This window comes from Canis aureus, chromosome 18, assembly GCF_053574225.1.
Source record: "Canis aureus isolate CA01 chromosome 18, VMU_Caureus_v.1.0, whole genome shotgun sequence".
In the NCBI taxonomy this organism is placed as follows: Eukaryota; Metazoa; Chordata; class Mammalia; order Carnivora; family Canidae; genus Canis; species Canis aureus.
Window position 1 is genome coordinate 31,953,843 of NC_135628.1, and position 27,228 is coordinate 31,981,070.

Consider the following 27,228-nt stretch of genomic DNA (forward strand, 5'->3'; position numbering starts at 1 on the left):
TAGAGCTCTTTTCTCTCTCATTCATTTCCATTATTACATTTATTTAGGTTACTTAGTTTCAACTCTGAAGGTTTGACTACACAAGAATTCTGAAGAATGAAATTCAGCTGTCACTTTGGTGATCTTTTCATAACATGTTTTGCTGCCATTTCCTGAATGTTCATATACCCAACAATTTTATCAAAAGAACATCCACATACCAAAGAAATATAAATTTTGTATGTGTACTGCAACTAACAACATACATCATAAGACACATAGGCTGTGAAGCTAAATACCTGCCCCTAACATGCTAGTACAATCTTATATTGAGCTAACTTTCTGCCTTTTAACTCTTTAGCCTTCTTTCATTTCATTTTGTTTTAGGTATCTGCTTTGTACCACAGGCCCTTTGTACTTATAATCACTTGTGCCAGAAATGTGTTTCCCTCCCAGTAGTTATAACCTCTCATGAGGTATCTTTAGTTTTCCTTCTGTCTTATCATAGCAATTTCACAGTATTTGTGTATTTGAGGAATTCCTATCTTTCCTACTACACTATATGGCAAGGACTATAGACAGAGCTATGGAAAGTTTTACTGACTTTTGTATAAGTTGTGCTTAGCATATTATAAGATATACAGCATGTTTTGGGGTGTCTTCTCCATTTCTGCTTAGCAACACACCAAACTTTGTGGCTTAAAACAAGAGCAATTAAGTATGTCTTCTGTTTCTGTGGATTGACTGGGAAGCTCTTCAGCTGCAGTAAACCAATGAATGAGCAGGGCTCAACTCTTTGATTGGATCTTCCTCTTCACATCATCTTCCATCCTGGGCTTCTTCACAACATGGAGTCTTTGGCACAGTGCTCCAAGAGGAGGGAAAAGTGGCATTTACAAGCCCCTTGTGGCCTGAGCTCTGGAACTTGCACACTACCACTTCTGCTACATTTCTTTTGGTCACAGTGATTCCCTAAAGTTAGTGATGCCCAGATTCAAGGGGTTGGAGAAAGAGATTTGTCTGTAGAAGGGAAAAGTGGCATAGCCCCACTGCATAGGGGCATACATAAAGGACTGGGAAAAATTCGTGTCCGTTAAATAATCTACCATTGTGTTCAGTAATACTTTAATTATTAATACAATTGTAATTCAATTTGGAAGTCCAGAAATTGGCTGATTAAAATGTTTCTATTTTGTTATATTTGTTTTGGGCTTTTATTTCATATATACTCTGCTCTAAGAATGAGAAGAGAGGCAGAGAGTGGTTTATTAATTCTAAGGGATAATAAGCAATCTAATCTCACATTTAGACAAATAATGACTATGAGCAATATGAGAATAGAAACTTTATTTTAATCATTGATGAATATTCAGTAACTAGAACAGTACTTGGAACATAAGAGATTTTCAGTAAGTATTGGTTAAATGAATGAGTGAACACAACTAAGAGACATTCCTTTCTTTGCTCTTTTCCTTCGTTCCTCGGGAAGTTGGTTTTTGTTTTCATCTATCTCAAATGATTAGGTTCTAAACTTTTAGGGAAATAGCTGAATAGGAAATAGAGTTCCTACTCACATATGTGATTTCATGAATCCATAATAATGAACTCTGGCTAAGATTTAGTGACACTGAAACATATTATATAATTATGAATAATCTTATGATTATTTTATGAGTATTTGACCATTCACTAAAAAGTGCCTCCCAGAAATTTTCTTTTCATACTGATGGATACAAAATGACAATGAGATATTCTCTCTAATCTGTATAATCTGTTGAGAATAAGAGACATCTCTAAATGAGTCATTAACCTAAATGAGTGACTATAAATATCCAATAATATTCAGAATGTAATCACTTCAACCCTATATGTAAGTTCAGATTTTAGTACTATTTTTGTGGACATGTTTTGCCTCAATTGAAAAATACAGATGACGTTTTATTTAAATGCAACATATTCCAAAGTATTTCAACATAGCAAAAATTGGTGATTTATTGATTTGTTTATGGTAATATAAATTGAAAATAGTTTTATTTTATAAAATATTTCCAAGAGGATTTCATCTTCATTTATTATCTGTTAATACGAGCATGATTTCAAATAGAAGGAAATAGTATATGGACTGGGCATATTTTTAAAATAAAACTGCAGATAATACTAGAGAGAAAAAGAGAGGAAATGTTTCTTTCAAATCTGTCTTGGGATTTTTCAACATGTACTTGAATATACCAGCACAATGATTAATCCCCAAATTATAATGCCTACTTCTGTCAATTAGTTTATGTACAAGTCAGCCTGAATATTTTATATAAATTATAGCATATTTACTATAAACAAAAATAGATCATGATATTTCAGGGAGTCATCTGGGTCCCTTAAGATATAAATCAGTGACAAAAAAAATGCAATCTAAATAAGAATAGATTTACTGACTCAGGTGTTAAGACTAGATAATTCTTCAATTTGATTAAAAATACCAATATTTTCAATATATCTCAAGTATCTGATTCCTATCTGTATCATTTTTATACACAATAAGTAATGTGTTTGTTAAACCACTCCTCAGTAACACTGGGAAAAGGGAAACTTGTCCCTTTTTTTTAGTTGTAGTGTGAGAGAAGTTTTAAGGTGAACAGCGTTTTAAAAATGCAAAGTTATGCTTCTTGTCACGGAATTAGAAATGGACTGCTGATGTGTCAAGAAAAACAAAAGGTAAACACTTAACTAATTTTAAAAGAATAGAAACAAGTTTTATTAGAAGTATTTTTTTTAACTTGTGAAACTGTGGTAGTCTTCACAGAATAAAAGTAAGGGAAATAATGTGTGAAGGAGCTAGAGAGGTGTAATTTTTTTCTTATTTTTGCAAGTTTTTCAAAATATAGCACCTAAAAATTGGTTAAGAGAAACAGTAAAATGCAGCAAGGTATAATATGTTCTAATGAACATAATTAGTAATTTAAAATTATTTTATAATACTGAGGATAGCAATAGAGAAGTATTAATTGGCCTTTTAGTGATGGAAAGTAAATGTGTTTTCAAAAATATTTGTATAATATCTTTTTCCTCAAGATGAACTCCTTATGTTGTATTATGAAACTGCTTTGTCTAGTGATTTGAGATGTCATTCATATTTTAATATGCAAACATATTTTAAATGTCATTATTCAGAGTTATTTAATAATGTGAACTCCTTGTAGTTCTTAAGCATTTGAAGTTACCGTTCAATTTATATTCTAGTTGTAGAGAGTTGTCCATGTGTCAGGACAGAATACAGGAACTGTCTTTACTGTAAGTCTGCTGAAACTCTTGCATTTAATTAATTTCCCTGAAACTAAGTAGGGACTTTTTAAATATCTGTTGAACTATATTAACACTATATTCTTATATTAACTCTATATTCTTATAACTGGTGTTTAAATATTTGATTGGTTTAGAACATTAAAGAGAGAGGGTGACAGAGAGAGACAGAAAAAAATGAAAGAGAAGGAAGAAAAGTCAGTTGGTGAGAGGTAGAAAGAGAGGGGATGAGCAAGCAATTCTTTCACCATCTAGCTCAACATACTCAATTCATTTCATCCCACTAGTTGTCCCTGCTGCCTCTGAAGGCTCTTTGGGCTTGCAAGTAGCCCTCCCAGGGGGCAGTATTTTAAGCCTGTGATGATAGTCTCATCCTCATTTTGGTAAATGCAAAAACATAATTGTATCATGGCTCTCAGAAGTGATCAGGCTCTTACTCATTTGCTCAAGTTTACTAAGTAATAAAATCTATATATCACTTAAAATAGAGGGGAGGAGGTGGTAATTCCTTTCCAGGAATTAGAATACGGTTCCATTATTCAAGATATCCTATCCGTAGTATCAAAATGCACGAAAACTAAATTAACTCCCAGATTGCTTGGTAATCATGAATTAAAATAAGGCAAAGGGATGGGTTGAGGAACTGTCATTTCCTTCCTTAAGGAAGTCTTGCTCTTCCCTTTTATTATGTACGTGCTCATGGCAACCTGTAAACCTTTGTTTTAACTCTTACAACAATTAATATGAAATCATTTAAGATATTTTCCTGATAGAGATTAAGTATTGTGCAAGCACAGACTTCTTTAATTTTATGTACAAATGTAATTACAATGCCTTTTGTAGCACCATGGCCAGCGTAGGTGCTTGGTATGGAATAAATGAATTCCTATCCCACCAGAGAAGAACAGTTTAGCTTCCAGAGTTAGGCATGGAGATATGCTAATTCTCATATTTGTAGTGCCTTCCTCTTTTTGTTTTTAAACATATGGAAGGCAATGTTCATGTAATAGATGCTTTCTAGTTATGAATAAAATAATCCATTTAAATAAGATATAGCTTTCTTTTATATTAAGGCACACAAAGCATAATTACATTTTCACTATCAATTTCGGCTATGCTCTACATTTTCCTGTTCATATTAGTGAGAAATACTGTATCTTAAATATTTCTCCAGTGATCTCATGGTGTATTTCATCAATTCACATATCAACAGATGACTGTTTTTAAATTATTTGATAAGTGGGATGGGTGAAGGAAAGACATACGGACTTCTGAGCTGCTTAATAGTCATTACAGTCTTCATTGACAATCAAAGCATAAGATGCAAATTAGAGATACTTCAAAAAGGATTGTTTTATGAATTTTTTCAAAGATTATTTCAAATATATATACATGGAAATAATTTTTAGAAAATTCAAGAGGACACCAAGTCTGATGACAAAATCAAATTTAGTGGTAGTGTCAAGTCTAGTCAAATGATGAGCACAAGTAATTATGTTGAATAGATATCCTCCATGTTAACTCCTTTATCTGTTCCCACAGAGTTTCACATCTAGAAAAATAGTATTGTATGACAAATAGATCACCTCATTTAGATTTTCCAAATATCTCATTCATAATAATTTGTGTGAAAATTATCTAATAAACAATAATAAGCTGTGTTCAGAATACAGAAAGTAACAAAATACACAAGATAAATAAAAGCTTATTTATAAATCTCACAAGAGTAAAATACAGAGACAGACTGTTTTCAGAGTTGGCTGATAAGGCATTTAACTCTGTCAGGGATCTGGGTTAGCATCTCTGGATTTCCCATGCCTTTTCCTTCACACTGGCAAATTGGCTGCTCCATCTCCAATTATAATCTCCTTATTTGGCAACATGCAAAAACAGGAAAGGAGGGACAGAGCTTTTATTTTGCGTGTGCCTCTTTACCAGAGTGGAAAATCTTTCATGGAAGCCCATAGTATACTACCCTCAGGTCCCATCGGTCAACTCTAGATTACATTGTTATCTTTAGTTTGCTGATTTCAGGAGAGAGGAATAAAAGCTCTTTTAAAATAGAAATATGAACAAAGGAGTCATCTAATGATGACCTATCTGAACTCTAACATTTCCCTTTTGGCTTAGAAAAAAAAGTTTCAGGTGATGCTGCATTCATTATTTTATTTAATGAGAGACAGTATAGGAAAAAACCTTGAATTTCTTGAGTTAGGTTATGCTCCTTCCATATGATGTGGGGAGAAGTTCTCAGCCTCATTGGGTTCACCTGTGACAGTGCCATGCTCAATAAGAGTAGCAATTATTGCTATCACAAATTTCTTTTTTTTTTTTTTTTTTTTTTTTTTTTTTTTTACAAATTTCATTTAATCTTTCTAACAATTTTCTTAGGGTAACTTTTATGATTATGAAACATTTAATAGTAAAGATCTAACTATTACTGAAAGATTGCATTGTAAACATGCTTGGACATAATTTAAACATTTTATAGGTTTAGTTTTACATTTTGTATGATTATTAATTTATCACAGCTCTTTGGAAACTTACTGTGTGTATACATACTTCTTTAGTATAGATTTTGCAATGTGGCATCACTACTCCTTTTATACTTTTCCATTCTTACATTCCTAATTATTTCTGGTAAAAGAAAAAACAGAGAAAACATTTAGGAAAGAAATTACCAGCATCACAATAGAAATTCTTATAGACGAAACTGCTCATTTAGACCACATATTGTTTCTCTTTTATATAGAGAATTGAAAAAAAAATTGAAAAATCATACAATTTTTTTATCCTTAGAGGCATCCTTTTGTATGAGAGATTTCTTTTCTTATGTAAGAGTACTTCAGGTTAAAAATTGTATTTTTAAAATATCCATCTTTTTTCACAAACTAAGATGGAGTATTATATGATTCTGTCTGAGGTTTCTATAGCTTGTTTCATCATCTCCTGAGGACTTACCAAGCATATCTTACGAATCAGCATTAGATACAAGCATTTTTATATGTCATTAAAAAAAATTATAGCTTTACCTGTTGTTTGGAGATGTGAAAAATATCTGCTCTCTTTGGTATGAATATAAAATATCCCCACTGTAGTCATTACAGCTGTTTCTTCCTTATGAAATAATATTATCAACAGTATTCACTTGCTATGAAAGGAGTATAAATTGCTATTTTAAAAAATAACATGAATTTCAGGGTATCAGTAAAATATGTAGTATTTGATGACACAGAATATAGGGTCACTTCTGCTACTAGTATGTTCCTAAGGATAGTAATTGCCATAAAATTATAGTTTCAAATTGCTATAAGCAAATATAATTATTTACATACTTAAATGCTTGATACTATGACTTTTTATAAACTGGAGTAAAATTTGCCATTTATTCCAAAATCTCAAACTTTGAACAACCTTTTTCATAACCATGTATTAGTGTATTTAGAGTTACCGGTCAAAAGCAAAAATTAAATCTCTCATTTCATTTGGTTGGCTATGGCATTCGTTATGAACAAATACCTATTACTGTAGTCCATACAGATGATGGTTTACAGCCTTCAAGAGGTGACAAAGTAACTGCAAGTTTCTCCAGCTTTTACCCCGTTGTTAATCTATGGTTGTGGCACGGACAAGTCCCTGCTGCCCTGCCACCCTTCTGTTCGCTGCCCTTATCCCATGAGTGCTTCTCTCTGCTGGAGTTGCAGCTCTCAGATGGCTGCTGGTCCACCCATGAAACCAAGTCCCACTGGGGCCCAACCACTTGGTTTGTGGTTTCTTTTTAAAAATAATACCTCACTGTGTTTTGGAATAAATGAGTAACTTTATAACCAATGTTTAGTGTAATGTCTTTTGATAATGAAAAACAAAAGTGAATTGATTCTATGACCTAAATGTACCACTTTTGGCACTGACCCTGTTGCCACGAGCCACCAGTGCTGCATGTCTTATCACGGATATGTTAGACAAGTTTACAATTCCTGTTCTGTTCCTACCATATTCCATAGAATTAGGAGACTGAATTTTAACATTAAAGTTAGTGAGTTGTTAGAAACACTATTCTTCACAAGACAACAATTTTCAAACCAGATTTGAAGTAACTGTTGAAATGTTTTCAGAACAGGACAAAAGTGAAAGAAAGCTAATGAAAAAGATGACATTTTTTGAAACATCCTTAATGAGTAGAAAAGCATATTGGCTTTAAATCCTTTTTAACTAGCTACTTAAGACCTTATGTGTTTGCTTTCATAAGAAAAGCAATGCTCAAAAGGGGTTTATTTTCTTATCTGATGAGCATGTTTTCCATACAATGTGGATAGAATAGCTTAGTTAAGGGTGCTTGAAAAAAGGATTCATGTGTCTAATAGAAGCCTTTTCAGTTTTATACACATTAAGTAGTAATATATTAATAATATATATTTATAATATAATAAAAATAAAAAAGACATCTGTGAGAAAAAAAGTTGACCTTTAATTTGAGTAATTTTACTGAATTAAAACTTTCTGTGTATTTATGACTTGAGTTTTCTACAGTAAGATAAATGAGGCAGTTTGACCCCTCTCTTTATGTTGCATCTTCATTAGCAATGAACTTAATATCTAATTAGGCTCTTTGTTATTCTTTTTGGGAAATGCACTAGCAATTCATGTTCCGTTTGTTTGTTTTATGTTTGCTGCATTTACGATACTTAGCAGACAAAAACCAAATCAAGAGACGTGTACCAGGAAGAAAAATTCTAAGGAAAGTATATTGCTAGAAATTAAATTACCAAGTTTAGAACTAAATTTCATAATGAAGAGAGTGATCTTTTGCTTGAGTAAAATCTCTGATTTCCCTGAGGATATGTAAAAGTGGCAAAGTTACTATTAGTAAGAAAATCTTGATAAAGGTGAGCTAATTTTTTCTAAATTTTTACCTGAACATCTGGTAGCCAAACACTTTAAATATTAAACTGAAGCCTGTAGACTTACAATTAAATTCATTGAAATAGAGTTTAATATATTAATGAAAAAGATTACAATAATATGAATAACTTTTTGTGGGACATTTGTCATCATACCTGCGATCACAAAACCTGTCTAAGAATACAATATATTTGACTTTGGTGTGGGATATTTCATAGTGTGTTAAATGTCCAGTTCCTTATTCTTAAAGTCCAAAGCTATAGATAGGTTTTCTCTGACAAATTTGAGTTTGAATTATTTGGAACATTTTCTAATGTGAGCCATAAAAATAAATAGCATACATGTTTAAATGTGCTTTTTTGCATTTCTACAACCTAAAGACCAGTTTGGTTGAAAAAATAAAATTTAACAGCTCTTAATTTGTCATGTGGAATCTGATTCTATGTGTTTTTTATTACCTCCATATATTTATCTAAGTGAAACATAAAATGTTGTAATAATGGAGAATTTAAAGCAGCTTTTGCACATGAGCAGTAATGCTAACTAATATGGTGAATAAAGGCTGAATGTAAATTCTCAGAATTCTTTTTTTATGTATTTACTAAAGTTGGTATATTTTGGTTAGCTGATACAACTTCCCCATCATCTTAATTAAACTGAAGAATTTTGATGGACAGAATGGAAAAAAATAGAGAGTAATCATTATGTGCAATAAAAAGTCTTGTGTGCATACATATACATGTGTGTATAAGTGTGTGCATGTGTATTCAGTTTTCTAACTGCAGCACAGTATACATTAGGTCACAGAACCTACCATCATATAAATCCAAAGTCCTTCTTTTGCTGGGATAATGCTCTGAAATTCCGACATGTACACCAGAAATAACTTTGGTATGGCAGAAATTAGTACAATCTTAATATTACAATTAGGTTCCTATTGATGCTGCCTCACGTATGCTCTTCAGATTGAATCTCTCTTCTCAGTTTCCATCACTACTTGGTTGAGGCCTTCAATTATGTTTCATTTGTTCTATTCCAACAGCCACATTTCTGTTCACTATTAGCATTCAACATTTTAGCCGTTTTATTCATTTCTGCTAAACTTATTGCTCATATAACAGAGCTGGCCATGCCACTCGACTGGTAATAAACTTCTGTCAGCATCCTATTAATCTAGAATATCACATCCAAACCCCTTAACTTGACATACATATCCTGAAACAGACCCTTATTATATCATACCCTGTGTTCTCTTAAGTTACTCTGCACTCCTAAAACTTCCCAGAACTTGTCTTTCTCGTTTGAGGGCCTACTTCTGCTTACTTATTAAAATGTTGCCTTCTTTCCTAAAGCTTTCTGCACTCTCCTGAGTAAAAGTAGTTGACTCACTGAAATACTTCCCCATAACACTTGGCTCATATTTTTGAAGAGCATTAACTTTTTAATGATTTTGTATGCCCATAATCTTACAGCATTCCGAGCTCCTTGGTGATAAAGATAATTGTATTCATATTTATATATTTAGAATTTATCACAGTAGCATATGGAAGTTGATATCCTTATTAAATATTTGTTGAATTAATGAGTGGATGAATATATGAATCCAGGAAGGTCTGGATAAAACTAACACAAAAATGTTATTAGAAAACTTGCTGGACGTAGAAAGACAATTCCAAATAATCATAAAACATCCTCTTATTATCCTAAGATTGTCTCGAAACTACTGCATATGACCAATATTTCCCTCTTAATTTATTGAATGACATGTTTTCATCAGAGTGAGTCAAAAGGAAAATACTTTTAATTTTTGTAACTTCAGACAGCGAGTAAATTTGCAAAATTACATGTATTCTCTGAAGTAGATATTTGCATTAATTTAATATAAATTTGTATGTAGGCTCAGGCCCACAGATCTTGGTGTTAAATGTTTACCCTTGTTTTATCTAATTAGCTATCATCTATTTTTAACTACTCATTCATAACTCAAGGAAAATATTCTCTAGAAAAGAATGAGGATTCATGGTACTAGAATACTAGGAATAGGAAACTTTCAGACTACTGGCACAATTATGGCAATTGATACAAGAAAAGCTAGTGAAGGGATGCCTGGATGGCTCAGCGGTTAAGCATCTGCCTTCAGCTCAGGGCCTGATCCTGGAGTCCTGGGATCGAGTCCCACTTCAGAATCCCTGCATGGAGCCTGCTTCTCCCTCTGCCTATATCTCTGCCTCTCTCTGTGTGTGTGTGTCTCTCATGAATAAATAAATAATATCTTAAAGAAAAAAGGAAAGAAAAGCTAGTGAAAATTTTGTAAAGAAACAAGATCTTGTATGAGACTATATTACTGAATATATCTAAGTAGATGAGATTATTTTTATAATTTGTAATTTCATATCAGAGAACTCTATTCAACACAGTATAATAATAAACACTGTATTGGGTTCCATGTTGTTTTCCATAACTAATCATAGGGCTGAATTAAGTAGTAAGGTCCTTACCACGTGTATTTTAAGTTGTTGAACTGTTTTACATTCTATTGTGAAAAGCACATGTCATCATTTGTAAGTCAAAAAGATTAATTTGATGAGAGAAGTATATTTGAGTATGACAAAAATTTTTGTTTTGCCTTTATGTGTGAAAGTATGTATCTCTTTATACCTGTATTTTCTTCTAATTGAGGGCATAAAACCTTGTTAAAATATGTATAATTAAAAACTGCATTTTTTCATGAAAATTAATTTTTAAATCCAGTATTGGGTAATATAAAAATCTAGTCAGTCTTTGTAAAATTACATTATATCTTCATAAATTTATTCACCTGGTACAAAGAAAGATATGGTTACTGGGTCAAGGGAGACAATAAGTTTTGATACTGAAATATTTTAAACTGTATTTTCTTTGTAACTCTTGTTATATTAATAAATACTATTAGTGCTTCTTTAGCTTTTCCATCTTGTATCATAATTTCCCACTATTATTCACAGAAAGGAGGACCTTATCTTAAAAAAATAATGAATAGTTATCCCAAAGTTACTAAATTTTAGCTTTAGGGATAATCACTATTTTTTTCTTTTTAATATGCTATTCAATCTTACCAATTTCTAATGAATACATAACCATCTGGAAAAATTTAGCATAGTTAGCTTAGTCTCATTTTTCTCATAAAAAGCGCCAATCAGGTTTTTTTCTCTTTATGATTACAGAATGGCTGGTCTAAATCAAGTTGTATAAGAACAAGCTAAGAATTATATGAACTAAAATCATATTTAAAATCTGAGCGACCAATATATAGAAAAGTCAAAGATATACTTGAACTTGTCAGATCAACACATTCCTGTACTTTCCTCAGGGGCAATCATACAATTTGACACCAACATTTAAGCTTCGAAAATTATGTGACCATCTATTACATTATGAATGATGTTATATGTCCTCAAACCTTTTTTATGACATATAATATAAGACAGGGCAACTTCATTTAAAAAAATCCTTTCTGCTATTGATAATTGCCTAAGCTGCTTCTTCCTTTCCTTTTTCAGAATGAAGAACAAATTTTGGTATTTTGAGTTTGGCACATCTGAAACTTTCTCAGCCACCTGCAAGAAGCTACATGAATCTGTAGAAATAGAAGTAAGAAAAATGAGTTATATTTTACAATACAATGAAATGGTTTGACTTTGATTATCAATATGTTATAGAGTTATACTTTGAGAAATCCACATAGCTTTACCTCACAATTCTAAAATTTCATTACTGTCGCTCATTGGGATTCTAGCATTCTCTGAATTATTAGTATAAAGTTAAGTTTTGAGTAGGAGTTGTTTTAATACACTATAAAAGGATGGAGGTGGAACACAACTTTAGAAATCAATGGGGAAGTTACTAGACATAGTGTGAATAGAAAAATGTAAAATAAAGGAAAGTATTTGAAGAGAAAAAATTTGCAAGATACATTAAAAAGTCTTTATTTTGGGGTCTCAATATCTTATAACCTTTAAAACACAGTTCACTGAAATTGTACTTCCTTTCATGAATAAAGGTTAAAAAAATATACTTTTCCATTCCATTCCCATTCATTAACTAGATTTTTCTCAGTTCCTGAGGTTGCCATTTTCCCATTACATTTGTAGGAAGTGGAAAAGCTACAAAAAGAGAGCAAAGAAAGCAAGAAAAGACACACTTTGAAAAGATTTGGAGCAAATAGGTCTACCAAAAAATACAGATACAGTAGGACTAAAATTTTTGGAGATGAGTTATAATAGAAAATAACTTAGTTTTATTGAGAGATTTTAGGGGATAAAGGAAAAGGAAAAGTTATGTCTTGATGAGTGGCAAAGATAAACCCTTGGAACAGAATTATGAAACCAGAACACCTAATGACTAGCTGATATGAATTGTGAAATATTGGCTTCAATATTTTTTATTTTAAAAATAAATGTATAACTTGTCGGCTGAGACCTAAATCATTAGTGGCATATATTCAGCTAATAAGTTTGGTAAACAAAAGTAGTATGGACCTATTGGATCATAATGGCCTGGCTAAGTTTTTCATTCTGACTTTCTAATTTCCTGTTAATTATAATGAAGGCAAAAGTGATAGTACTTCAAAATGTAACATTTTTTGGACTTTTGTAGTGGATAAATTGAAGTCTTAGAAGTAGAATGGATGATCATGGAATGGAAAATAACCTTCATGACTGAATCCGATCATAATGCTGAAAAGGAATATGATCACAAAAGTGAAGGACTTGGGATGAACACGGACTTTCTGTGATTACTATTTATCAAGATTTATATATGTATATATTTATATACATCTGTAGAGAGTGATATATTTAGATAGTTACATATGTGCATATATATTTATAAAAAATAAAAATATCTCCTTACATTCAAAAATCATTACTTTACGGGATCCCTGGGTGGCGCAGCGGTTTAGCGCCTGCCTTTGGCCCAGGGCGTGATCCTGGAGACCCGGGATCGAATCCCACGTCGGGCTCCCAGTGCATGGAGCCTGCTTCTCTCTCTGCCTATGTCTCTGCCTCTCTCTCTCTCTCTGTGACTATCATAAATAAATAAAAATTAAAAACAAAACAAACTTTAAAAAAAATTCTTAACATAGTGGATTTTGATCATTTCTTACCTTCAGAAACCTATGCTCAAAGACAATCTGTAGCAGAAGGCAAAAAAAAAAAAAAAAAATATGGCTTCTGGTTGAATGTAGGGTAAATACTCTGAAACTTCTTGCACCTCTCCTTTCCTTACCCTACCAATGAATATAGATTGAAAAAAAATTAGCTAGGAGAAATGGATATTCCATGGATAGGAAAACTCAGTATTGTCAAGATGTCAGTTCTTCCCACTTTGATCAGTTGATTCAATACAATTTCAGTCAAAATACCAGCAATTTTTTGTGTATATATCAACAAACTGATTCTAAAGTTTATATGGAGAGTCAGGAGACTCAGAATTGCAATACAATGCTGAAGGAAAATAAAGCTGGAGGGCTCACACTACCAGACTTCAAGACATCCTATGAAAGCTATCACAATCAAGACAATGCAGTATCATTGAGAGAACAGATAAATAGATCAATGGAATGGAATAGAGAACCTACAAATAGACCCCCTTCATAAATTTACTCAGCTGTCTTTGACAAAGGAAGAAAGACAATGCAACAGAGCAAAGGAAGTCTTTTTAACTAATGGTGATAAAACAACTGGACATCCATGGACCCCAAAAAAAACTGCAAAAATGAATTCTCTCTTAAGAAAAATGAGTTGAAAATCAATCACAGATCTAAATGTGAAATGTGCAATTGTAAAACTTTTAGAAGGTAACATAGGAGGAAACCTAGATAGCCTTGGGTATGGTGATGCCTTTTTAGACAAAACACCAAAGGCATGATCATTGAAAGAAATAATTGATAAGCTGGACTTCACTGAAATTTAAAAAAAAAAAAAAAACCTGCTCTGTGAAAGACAGTGTCAAGAGAATCAGAAAACAAGCCACAGACAGGAAATAATTGCAAAAGATATTTCTGATAAGAGCCTGTTAATCCAAAATATACAGACTCTTAAAACTTACTAAGGAAATAAACAACCCCATTGAAAAAATGGGCAAAACATTTCAACATACCTCTCCAAAAAGGATATACAGATGGCAGATAAACATATGAAATGATGTTCCACATCATGTCATCAGAAAAATGCAATTAAGACAGTAATGAGATACAACTCTACACCTATTAGGCTCCTGAAAACACTGAATGCTGGTAACTCTCATTTATTTCTAATGGGAAACAGACTGGTACAACCTCTTTGGAAGACAGTTTGGTGGTTTGTGACAAAACTAAATATACTCTCATCATATGATCCAACAGTCGCGTTCCTTGGTATTTACCCAAAGGAGCTAGAAACTTAACATCAACACAAAAACCTGCACATGGATGTTTATAACAGTTTAATAATTGACAAAATTTGGAACAAACAAGAGGTCCTTCAGTGGGTGAGTAGATACATAAACTATGGTACATCCAGACAATGGAATATTATTCAATGCTAAAAAGAAATTAGCTATCAAGCCTTGAAAAGACATGCAGGAATCTGAAATGCATTTTCCTAAGTGAAAGAAACAAATCTGAAAAAAATTGCATACTGTATAATACCAACATATGACATTCAGAAAAGGTGAAACTGTAAAACAGTACAAAAATCAGTGATTGCCAGGGGTTGTGGAGGGAGGGTTAGATGAATAAGCAGAGTGAAGAAGATTTTAGGGCAATTCTAATACTCTGTAAAATACAGTGATAGTGGATAAATGTCATTATACATTTGTTCAAACCCAAAGAATGAACAGCAAGAGTGAACCATAAATAAACCATGGACTTTAGTTGGTTGTCATGTGTCATTATAGGTTTATCAGTTGTAACAAATGGGCCACTCAGTTGGGATGGTGATAAATGGAGAGGTTGTGCATGTGTAGAGGCAGGGATTAGACAGGAAATTCTGTACCTTCCCTTCAATTCTGCAGTGAATCTGAACCTGCTCTAAAATAATAAAGTCTAGAGGGATCCCTGGGTGTCTCAGTGGTTGAGCACCTGCCTTCGGCCCAGGGTGTGATCCTGGAGTCCCAGGATCAAGTCCCATGTTGGGCTCCCTGCGTGGGGCCTGTCTTCTTCTCCCTCTACCTGTGTCTCTGCCTGTCTCTCTCTCTCTCTCTCTCTCTCTCTCAATCTGTGTCTCTCATGAATAAATAAATAAGATCTTTAAAAAATAATAATAAAGTCTAGATCTACAGTATAATATTATGTATGTCAAAAAAATTTTAAACAGATTAAGGAAATATAGCCAAGGACATTTGAATGAAAATAAAAGGACATTTTTATGAAAATAAAAAGTTTTGGGGCACCTGGGTGGCTTACTCCATTAAGTGTCTTACTCTTTTTTTTTTTTTTTTTTTTTTAAGCATCCAACTCTTGACCTTGGTTCAGGTCATGATCTCAGGAGTGTGAGATCTAGTCTCTGGTCCGGCTTCATGCTGGCCATGGATTCTCTCTCTTCTCTTAAGATTCTCTCTCATCTCTTCTTGTACCCCTCCCCCCTCTTCTTGCATGCACACACACACTCTCTTTCTCTCAGAAAAAAAAAAAAAAGTTATAATGATAAAATTGAGTGGTTTTGTTCCCCAGAGCTTTTTGCATTTTATAGAAAAACTATTTAGAATGCTTCTCCAAGTAATCTGGGCAACTAGAAGAAGTTATTCTTCCTAGGATCATGCTTCTATAAGCCCTCCAAATCTGGCTTCCCAGCTCTGCATTTGCTGGCTTATTCTGGCGTCCAGCACAATAGCATTTATAAATCAGAACTAGCACTGTGCCCTCCTCACTTTATTGTTGTGTATCTTATAAATACTGTTGTAATTTTTACATATTTATATCAATTCTAAAACTTGTGGGTGGCAGTGTATGTGTGTTTGTGTGTATAGAATAGATAGTAATGCAAAAACCTGCTCCTCTACTCATTTTTTAATGAATCCAGTCTATCATATTAGCAAAATATGCCTTTCTGCCCTCAAGGTTACTTTATAATTAAATATAGCAAAAACATCAATTTGGAAATTTGATTCTGTTTGCTGTTGTTCCCTACTTGGCCTAAAATTATACCAACTATTATTTGAAAAAATATAACAGAGAATAAAAGTATGAGAGTACTTCAAGTAGATGTATGTTTTATCAGCAGCTTCTTCAAAACAAACTATTTGCCATGTCATCCTTTGTTTCACTTTCTTCTTTCATATAGAAAACTATTTCCAGAAGGGTGCATTTTTGGAAAAAATTGAATATCATAGGAAAGTAGTTGATAATAATAATACCTAATGTTTCATCTATTATTAACTATACCTTGTTCTTGGTATAAGCAATGTATGTACATTATCTGATTTAAGTCTTTGTCAAAATCCTATCAGAGATCCTAATATATCTCCACTATAGAGATAAGCAGATGAGCATTTTATTTAATAATTTAAGAGTAACAAGAATTGCATTACTGCCAAAATGTTAAAATCTAAGGAAACAAATAAATTGGAAATTATATGTACATATCTATAATATATATACGGATATATAATATGGGAAGATATATATGATATATAACATATATGAATACATATATATGGTATGAAAGAGAGATTAGCAAAGTTGAAATTTTCAGATTTAAAAATTTCAATTATTCTCTAACTTTGTTAAAGAAGAAAAAGAAATAATAAAATGAAAAGCTTTAAAATTACCAGATAATATGTTAAAAGCAGTTTGTATTACACTATTTGGGGCATAGATGTACACCTAAGAAACTAAGGTCAACATCTGGTTCACAACATCAATAAAGTTTGTGAACTTATAATTTGTTCCATGGACAAGGCAAAATTCATGAGAGAATAAAACAGCCCACTTTCCAAAGTATTCCAGTCTTTTGGTTGTCAATTAGTCTGGGAAAGATGGAATATTTTAAGATTTAGAATTTCCTTTCCAAGATACTAAGATTTGTTTTAATGACTAATTACTTCTATAAAACCAAAATGATCTCATGAATTAACAAAGGGCAAAAAGCATCAGGTTACAAAATAAATTAGGAGAATTCTACAATTAAGACTGTTACTGCCCAGTAATCTGGAAAACCGGGAGCAGACTTCCACAGCTCAGTCCCTGCTCTATGTGTATCACAATTACCCTGGATACTCTTTCAACACATGTTTAGAGCCCCTCCGTCTGGTCATAGCAGTACCAAACCACAGTCTGAAATGGGGAGTGGGGAGACAGAGGGCGATGAAACTGAGAATGGGTATTTTTTTTTTAAATCACTTTGTTGAGGCATGGTTGACATACAAAGGGCTCTACATATTTAATTGGTACAGCTTGATGAGTTTGAGGATATGTATGTACCCATGAAACCATCACCACAATAAGTGCCATCAGTATAACCATCATACCCTCTTGGTGTGTGTGTTTGATAAGAACACTTAAAGCTTCTCAGGTGATTTTTTTTTTTTTTTTTGTCAGTGAAATTATAGAAGCAATAATGAAAGCAAACAGTAAAAATGTGGACCTCACAAAGTTGGTCAATAAAAACAGGAGTCAACCCATTAAATCCAAAACAAAAGATAACTTCTTATTTCAGAAAAAAATAAGAAATGTAGTGAGGGTAGAGCATAGTTTAGTTTATTATGATAAAATCATCATAATTTTTCTTAGGAGAATGAGGGAGAAATGAAACAAGTTAAAAGGGGCTGAATGACCAAAAAGTGAATATTCCGTTCTGTGTTTACCAGTTTTTTGTTTGTTTTGTTTTGTTTGTTTTTAGATTTTATTTGTTTATTCATGAGAGACACAGAGAGAGAGGCAGAGACACAGGCAGAGGGAAAGGAGGCTCCCTGCGGGAAGCCCGATGGGGGACTCAATCCCAGGACCCAGGATCACGCCCTGAGCTGTAGGCAGATGCTCAACCACTGAGCCGCCCAGAAGTTATTTTTAATAAGATAATTTCTGGTAAGAATTCTAATATCCTAGCAATAGTTTTTAGTCTTCACAGCGTATACTACAAAAGAAAAACATGTTAAACTAAACTAGTTTCTGCTAATACTTAAGGCTAATACTGGATATCTTGAGCCAGCAGTATTTTATTATTATCAATGTGTTCAACAACTGTGTTCAGTCCTCAATTTTTTGTTTTCTGGGTTTGCTTCCATCTTTCTCTTGCTTATAAGCACCTACTGGCTTCCCTTCTGCTCTGAAAGATATCTTGTTTACCTACAATTAATCCTTCCATCACCACCCCTGGACTGCCAGCTCAGAGTAAATTGACCTAAAAGGCATATCCTGAGCCCCTGTATCAGACTGTGTTTTGTAGATAAAACTTATAAAATGCATTTCAGAAAACATCAAGCTTACTCATGGGAAGATACAGAGCACCACACAGCCTTCAAATATCAGAAGAGAAACTTTGAGGCCACTTATGTGTACATGTTTATTTTAATCTGTAGATTTGCTACTGTTGTTTTCTGCAAACACATACATAATTTTGCCTTAAGAATTACAAATGAATTTGCAGAAACTCTTCTAAGAGTGGGCTTATGTAAGTCATTTTACTCCATGCTACTTTATGTAATGAACAAAGCAATGTTTTTATGTTTGATTAAATAAAATTGTGTATAACTTTTATTTGACCTGAGCATAGAATTAGACTTGCTATGGAAAAAAATATTTACAGTGTATCATTAATTGAACCTCATCAAATTTATCCATGCTTAACAGCTGTCCAAAGTTCTTCACAATTTGAATTTTTCTATCAAATAACATATTAACTGAACCTGAAACAATGCACTTATTTTTCAAAGTTTGTCTTTAACACCTCTAAAAAGTATGATGCAATGTTTGTAAATGCAGATTAAATACACTGGCAGAAGAATTTAAACCATTTTCATTTATTTTAAGCGAATTTGTGTCTGGAATAAGATCTTCCATTTTAATACTGAAAAGAATGGACAATGGCCTCACAACATTGCCCTCTTCAAATAGCTCCCATAGTACTATATGTTAACGACCTTTTTTCTACATAATAAAAATATTCAGGATTTATTGACTAACTGAGGCCGTTAGCTTTTAAGCTTTTATATTCTTTTCCTCTGTAGCTACCTTTTTAAAAATCATAAATCTTCAAAGCGGGTGAAAATATTATCTGACATAGTATTATAACTTGTTTATAGTTCATAGCCTTCACCTCAGCTTTTATTTCCATGCACTCAATTGGTGTGCTACAATTCCTGCTCTCCATCACAGCTAGCTCCGAAATTTTCCAGACTAATGAACATAATGTTAAAGCAAACAGAGGAAGGTAACCTGGGGTCAAGAACTAGTGGAAACAAATCATTAATAAATAGCAATTTATGTAAGTACATTGTCCTGCTCTCCTCGGAACCTCACTGTTCATCAGTCCTTCTTTGGGAACTTAAGGACTTTTTTTTTTTTTTTTTCATTTTTCCTAAAGCTACTCACTCTGTTTCCTTGAAACTACACGTGATAAGACTCTGAAGAGTGAAAACATGAATAATAGTATACACTGATGTTTTTCAGTTGTCGCATGTAACTCCCCTAGTTCAATTAAAACAAAAAGCCTATTTGCAACTGCTCTCCTTTGCTGCAGATGAACAAAGGAATACTCCTTCACTAATTCTGAAAGTAACTTGTCACAGTGGGGTTCTAAGGCCTAGTCAAATAATTGTCTTAGTGTACTACCTGCTGTGTTCAATATTGAGTGAAAATGGAAGCCAGGCCCTAACTCTAGCTTATTTCACAATTCTTCTGTTATTTAAATGATTTTAGTCAGTTTGGGGAAAGCCAGACCTTTATAAATTAACAGCAGGGAAATACCAAAGGTGTCAGATTGCATATTTATCATCTTTTTCGTGTAATACTTAAATATGTATTAAGAAGTGACTGACATAAATTAGGCAGATTTCAGAAGCCACAGGCCGTGGCTTGTAGAGGACCCCCTTCTGCTTGACATTTCATCCTTGTCAAAGATCAAATTATTTTAATTTAGGCTGCAAATTATAAGGAATGAAGACTTCTTTGTGGGAATTCCCTGTGGTAATCTGACTTTTGTTGTTACTGCTGCTTGTCAGTGTGCAAAAGATATAATATGCATGCAAATAAGGTTAAAAAATATGTACTATCTAATTATCCAGCCAGTACATTCCACTTGAAGACAGTGGGAGGCCTGACACACAGTATGTGTTTGATTCATTGAGGCCTGCAGGGTATTTACACAAGATTACTTTTAATTATGAAATTAATATCTGTTTATCTAGTATATATAGCGGTAAGTGAGTATACACATGAGCAGAATTCTTTAGTAAAAAGAAATCATCTTAATTTAATACATGAAAAGGAGGAAAAAATCACTTGTTTCTAGGGAAAAAAAAGGCATCATCCAGACCTTGGTTTCACCCCCTTTGAAACAAATTGAATGAAAACTTGGCACCTTCTCTAGATTTGTTTCTAGCCCTGCCAAGTAGACTCAAGATGTCTTGCTTTATTTCACAGTTTTTATATTTTAGTGAACAAGATGCAGTATTAGATTTAGTATGAAGAGGCAAATATGGAAAAAGAGATGTTTTTTGTTTGTTTTTTGTTATTTCATTCTGGTGGAGCATTATCTCTTCTAGGTCCAAAAATCATCGCTGCCATGAGAAAGAGAAAGATGAAGTCATTATCAGTGTTTTGATTTTTTTTTCTGAAATAAGATATGGCAAATAAAACAGTCCCACAACAAATATACTTTCATCTATGAAATGTATATCCCTCACTAACAAAGTTCTCTGTAAAACAAAGTGTTATGTGTTTGCATTGCTTCTCATATCAGCTTACTTACAACTGACAAAGGGAGAATGATATCTGGGATAAATTTATAATAAGTACCACTTTAGAAACCTCAAAGCAAATGAATAAATAAATAATAATTCCAAAAATACAGTATGGCCTTACCACTCTTCACCCAGGTGCATCAGTGGAATCAAACAGAAAATTCAAAAAATTAAAAAGTGGCCACTCTGAATATCACAAAGCATTGTCTGTTTGCAAGTTTCATTTTTCTCATAATCAAAAAGGTGTTTTGTCACCATGCAAACAAATAAAATCTGGCTGAATAATTATTTTTTATTTCTCAATCTATTGTTACAGTAGCTATGGAGTAATGGTGGATTAGAGATTGCTTTTACTGTTGTTCTTGGCATTTCTCTCACTCAGCCTCACTAGTTCTCCATATCCGTTTAGACAATGGTGCCTCTCATTGCCTTTAACACTGTGCTTAGAACTTAATCTAGTACAAGAAAGCATCCTTAGCCACCCTGATGTAATTCAGGTCTCTTTGAACTAGTGTTTTTCACTTTATTTTTTTTTTCTTTAAAGACTATTAAACTACTTCTTTCTCTGCCCAAACAAGTGAGACCATGAAATATGAATTCTGTTTCCTTACTTTGCCCCATTAGTGGGTTGCAGTGTGTTCTAATCAGGAGGCAGTTATTAAAATTTCTGCCTGAACATTGACTAGACTTCCTAGACTCCACCTCTTTGTAACACATGGGAAATTTGTAGCTGGTTATACAGACACTAATGTGTATCCTTACCAATGGTTTTCTGTAAACAATGATAGACTCATGATTTAATTTGATCATGTTTAAACGATAACTGATTAATGTTCATGGCTACTTTATCTTTTATACTGACATTTAGAGTAGTTATTTGAGTGTTCTCAAAAGGCTTATTTAAATATGAAAGGATCTTGGACTTAAAAACTCTAATTGAAAGATAAGGAAATGCAAAAGAGGAAATCAAGGAAGGAATGATCAAATATCCTATTGTTTCTTTTTTTTTTTTTTTTCCTTTTTACTGATTAGTGTGATGGAGTACAAATAGATTTAATAAATATCTCCCTGGAAGGAATTGCTATTTTGAATATACCAAGTATGCATGGTGGATCCAATCTTTGGGGAGAGTCTAAGAAAAGACGAAGCCATCGCCGAATAGAGAAAAAAGGGTCTGACAAAAGGACCACACTCACAGATGCGAAAGAGTTGAAGTTTGCAAGTCAGGGTAAGTTTTTCTCAAATTTAATTGTGTTAGCTTGCTTCTAATACACTTTCTAAGGCTGCTTTAAAATTAAAGAGTTTTCCATTGCACTGTAGTCTATATATTTATGCAGTTATATTTTTCATAATATTAGATATGTGTATGTGGTTAAATGAGATCATAATATATTCTAAAATTATATATAAATTGGCTATATTTTTCATGGATTCTTTTCCCTTTATTCTCCTTCTTTGGATCTCACTCTATTCACTCTTCTTCACACAGAAAAGAGAATACATCTGGGTATTTAGTGGATAATAATATGGGATATATTGCACAAGAAGTTCTGAAATCTGATCATCTTGGTCAGGATGTTTGCGTTGTTGTAACAAGGGCCTTGTTAAAGCTAAAGCTTTTCTAATGTTGTGTTGCAAGATTTTTTATTCCTGGCTTTGTTCACTCAGCTGTGACATCAAAGTTATCTTACATAAAGCTGTTGTTCTAGGTACCACGTATAATGACAGGTTTCAATACCCCCACAAGAAATTTTGGTTATCTGAGGCTATTTTTCCAGAAATTTTATAACAACAATTGAGAGACCTGGGAAACAGATCATAAAAGACTAATAAAATGGGATAGAATAGCTATGGATCCAAATTTTCAATTTCATTGTAATTTAGGTCACACTCAGGCATGACAACTAATTCTTGTTGATAGATTTTATAGACAAAGACATCAAATTGGTACTATTCTAATAATTGGTCATTTTCCAATAATTTATGTATATTTCTTTTATTTTTCAGAGTATACCTAGTTAATACTATCGATGGCATTCAGACAGCCAAGAAAGCATATTGGCCCGCTCAGTGTAACAAAGACAAAATATGGAGAGGTTAGCCTCCTTATGGGCCCAAGAAAAATAAATACAAATATTTTAAAAATAAATAGCAAAATAAAATGCGAAGATGTTTGGTAGGCTCCATGGTGGTGGAAACAGCTTTATCTTTTGGTGTCTTCAGGTATCTGATTCAAGTTCCCATAGCGGGCAGTTACTTCTGTTATATGGAATATGGTGATCATGAGGGTAACAAAGATTGATAGGATTGATAGAGAAAGTATTAGTTATTATTGTCTTGAAATAAGTGCTTATTACAGGCTGTCAAAGACAGAAGCTTTTGAAGCCCCTTAAATATATAGGTAATCCTAAAGAAGTAAATTCTGAAGAGTCATGTAATTTAGTACAAGCAAATTTATATTAACTTAATTAAAATGCTTCATACTCAGAATGAGTATAACTATATGGAAACATGAAGAAATTTTTTTTTTTCTGAAGGAGAAGTACATAGAAGAAATGAGTAGGTTTGTGCCATATGAATTTTAAAGGAAGAAAATGAGACATAGTTATCATTTCACAGGGGTTATTGACATCAATGTTATATTCATATTTAGATATAACATTAATAGTTTTCTATGAAGATTAGTAAAACCTAGTAAAATAATCCATATAATTTCTATATATATAAAACAATTTCCAATTTTATGTGGTTACTAGATACCAATAGTTGGCATGTCCTTTGCATGTTGATATTCCATATATAAATCTAAATTATTCTCAATGTTCATCTGCCAACTGCATTCACCTTTTGAGCCATTGAAGTTTATAAGACTCATGATTATGCTCAACCAGGACAAGTGTCTATTCTGTACAACCCCTATGGAGCTACTGCAGGTTTGCTCTTTGCTGCTTCACTCATGGCCCTCTGTATGCTTTTTTCAGGAATACACATTTGAAAAACAGCATAGACAAATCAACCAGAAGTATTGTCATAGACTGTCATTGCCTTTAACTGTATGAAAAGACCTCTCTTCCCATTTTGTCTTCTTACTTAATGTTGTGGAACTATTAGGGCTATATCTCCATAGAGTTGGTAAAGAATAAAGTGGGAACCAGTAGGATTTGTGACAGGTACATATTTTTTCTCAGTACAAACATGGGGGAAAACAATGGAAATCAGAGTTTTTGAAGGTCATTGTATGAGCAATAACAGATGTGTATGTTCATAACTGATTTGGCTCAACTTTTTGCTCCTTCTCTTGAAAACAACGATGGTAGTAGTTTGAGTGTAGTTTTATTCCAAGATAAGGACAATTTCATCTCTAAAAATGACCTTATCAGCTGGATATAAAAAATAGACTATAATATATTAACCAGTATTTCTTTTTTATTAATTTTATGTAGATTTGTTCTTTTTCATTTCGATATATTTGGCAACAGAATAGGCAGAAGTAACTCAAAATCCTTTGAAGATTTGATTGCAGATTTATTTTGTTAACTCATAAATGTCATACTTAATAAGTGAAATTTACTACTTAAAATATCTGCATAAATCCCTTTCCTAAATGGTACATATTTCTATCTTTTGATTTTGTCTTCAGTATCTTGACACAAAAACAATAGTATTAAAAGTGAGAGTCAATCAATATTTCTTCTTTTATCAGTATTTCAAATTTAAATGTCCTTTCAAACTTTCAAACTTACATAAAATGATTATGAGTATTGACTTTAGAATGAATTATGAAAAATACTATTCTAGTTCAACATGTTTATTAGCCCAAATTCACGTTAATATTTTTCACTCTTAAAAATATGTAAAGAAATACAAAAAACTTTATGATATAATTTCCTTTTCAAGAAGTACTTTCTTGAAATATTAACAGCTTTTCTGGTATACCACTGCAAAAAAATTGAAGTTTAAACTAAATATTTACTGTATTGAAATGGATGCTTGTTTTCATAAACTTTAAAAAGCTTCAGGTGGGTAGCAAAGAATAGGGAAAGCACCCATGACTAGATTCTTATAACAAAGATAAATCATTTTATTTAGTAGAAGAATTTAAATTAAAAAAAGGTTTACAATTTTTTAAATTTAAAAACATATTGTAGACCAAAGATTCAGGATCAGGTTTTAGAGAATTAAATCCTCGTCTATATGATGCTCTACATATTCTGGGATTCCAGCACAATTAATTTGCTTGAAATTTTTGAGGACACTCACAGCATAAGATCAGAGTATCTTCAGTTAACAACTTCACTGGTTGGAAATGTTGTGCTTGGTTTAATTCAAGTTGACCAAAATTATAAGTAATTCATTTAATTGCAGTATCATTCTAGCAGAATATTCTGAAACCGTTGGATGCAATTCTGAAACATATTCAGATTCATCTAATTCAGTAGATATTTTCTTTGTAGATTTATCTTTTGTGTTTTGTTTCATTTTTGCTTTTGGAAATACAAATAAGTGTGGTCTCTATAGTCAGCATGGTCTTTAAGCACAATCGTAAAGTAGGCCAAGTAGTTATTCACACTCAGGGTTGCTCGTGATTTTTGGTTGCTGAGCTTATCTTTGCTTCCCCCTCTTCTAAAATAAATGTAGGACTTGGAAAGATATCTAATAAAGTCAGTCACATTAATATATAAGTGACTGATTGCAGATCAAAGTAGAGGTATTTGCATTTTAAAAGAAATAAAGGCCTTCAGCCAAACCATTATTATTTTTTTTTAAACCATTATTTTTTGAACTTTGTTTCATTGAGTTATAACTGCAGTTCTTCAGAGGTTCTGTAAAAACTTGGCTCAAACTAATTATTGCTATACTTGGGAAATATAGAAAAAACTATAATAAAAACACACTAAGGTGTGCTTTATAAAAACATTTTGTCGTATTAATGACTCTAACATCATTAAATTCTGCTACCAAATAAAGAGAGCTTCCTGTCTGCCTCTTGCTCCTCATCTTCTTCATTCTCCATAGATAGATAAAAAGATAGATATTCATAGCTAGACATACACATTTACATGTAAATGAAAACATAAATAAAGTGAGTAAAAAATATCATTAATTAGAAAGTCTGTAGCTCTGCAATGATCATTTTTAAAATATATATCTTTGCGTATTTCATGAGGATCATTGTACAAATGGGTACATTACCACCACAGTGCATGTGAATCACACACAATTAAGAGGCCCGTGAGCTCAAATATGTCTGTTTGGAATAAGTAATAAATAGTACATAACAATCAGTGGAAGTGAAAACAAAGTTATAATAATTAGTATTTTAAATGAAAATGGAAATGACTTTTTAGAAAAATTTTTGCTCATAGAGAAATTGCATTAGCTAACTACCTCACAAAAATAGGCTTGTATTAGCTTATACATCAAGTGTACTTTTATTAGAGATATGTGGTATAAACACACTTCCAGCTGCAGCTAAAGAGCCTTTTTTATGGCTGAATAATATTCCATTGTATATTCGCTTTATCCATTCATTAATCGAGGATACTTGGGCTGCTTCTATATCTTGGCTGTTGTAACTAATGCTGCTATAAACATAAGGATGCATGTATTCTAAAAAGACCTTTAAAAAGTATCTTTTAACCAAACAGTGAAAACCTCTCAAGTAATATGAACAGTTTACAGTTATTCTAATGGTTTTAGCTTTGAAGATACAAGTCCAACTATTCCACTTTCCAGAAACGAAAGCAGAATGGTCTAAGACAGCCACATGAGATGGAATAATATCATAGCATTTACAATCACATACTTCTCTGGATCAGTATATTCTTAAGTTGCACATCCAAAATAAAATGCAGAAATTTATGAAAATAGGATAAAAAGTGACACTGCAACTGTTGATCAGAAAAACTCTGTTATTCTCATGGATTGAGTATACTAAAAGTATCAACAGATTGAACCTTGAAAATTTATTTGTACAAATAAAATCTACATTTTCTTTCATTTACTGATTTTTAAATGTTACATTATTTGAAAAAAAAGTTAACTACTCTAAAAAGTTTGAAACCACTAAGCAAAAGTAATGATATTCAAACAAAAGAGGTTCAGATATTTGCCAGGAGCTATTGGAGACAC

General features: G+C 32.5%; 1 protein-coding gene across 8 annotated transcripts in view; it reads left to right on the forward strand.

Annotated features, from left to right (window-relative positions):
• Positions 1-27,228, forward strand: part of DGKB (diacylglycerol kinase beta) — a 695,680-nt gene that overhangs the window by 491,845 nt on the left and 176,607 nt on the right. For all 8 annotated transcript variants that reach the window (XM_077856714.1, XM_077856707.1, XM_077856709.1 and 5 more), the window contains 2 exons: positions 11,718-11,808; positions 22,129-22,324. In XM_077856714.1, coding sequence (XP_077712840.1) covers positions 11,718-11,808; positions 22,129-22,324 — 287 coding nt within the window. The remainder of the gene's footprint in view (positions 1-11,717; positions 11,809-22,128; positions 22,325-27,228) is intronic.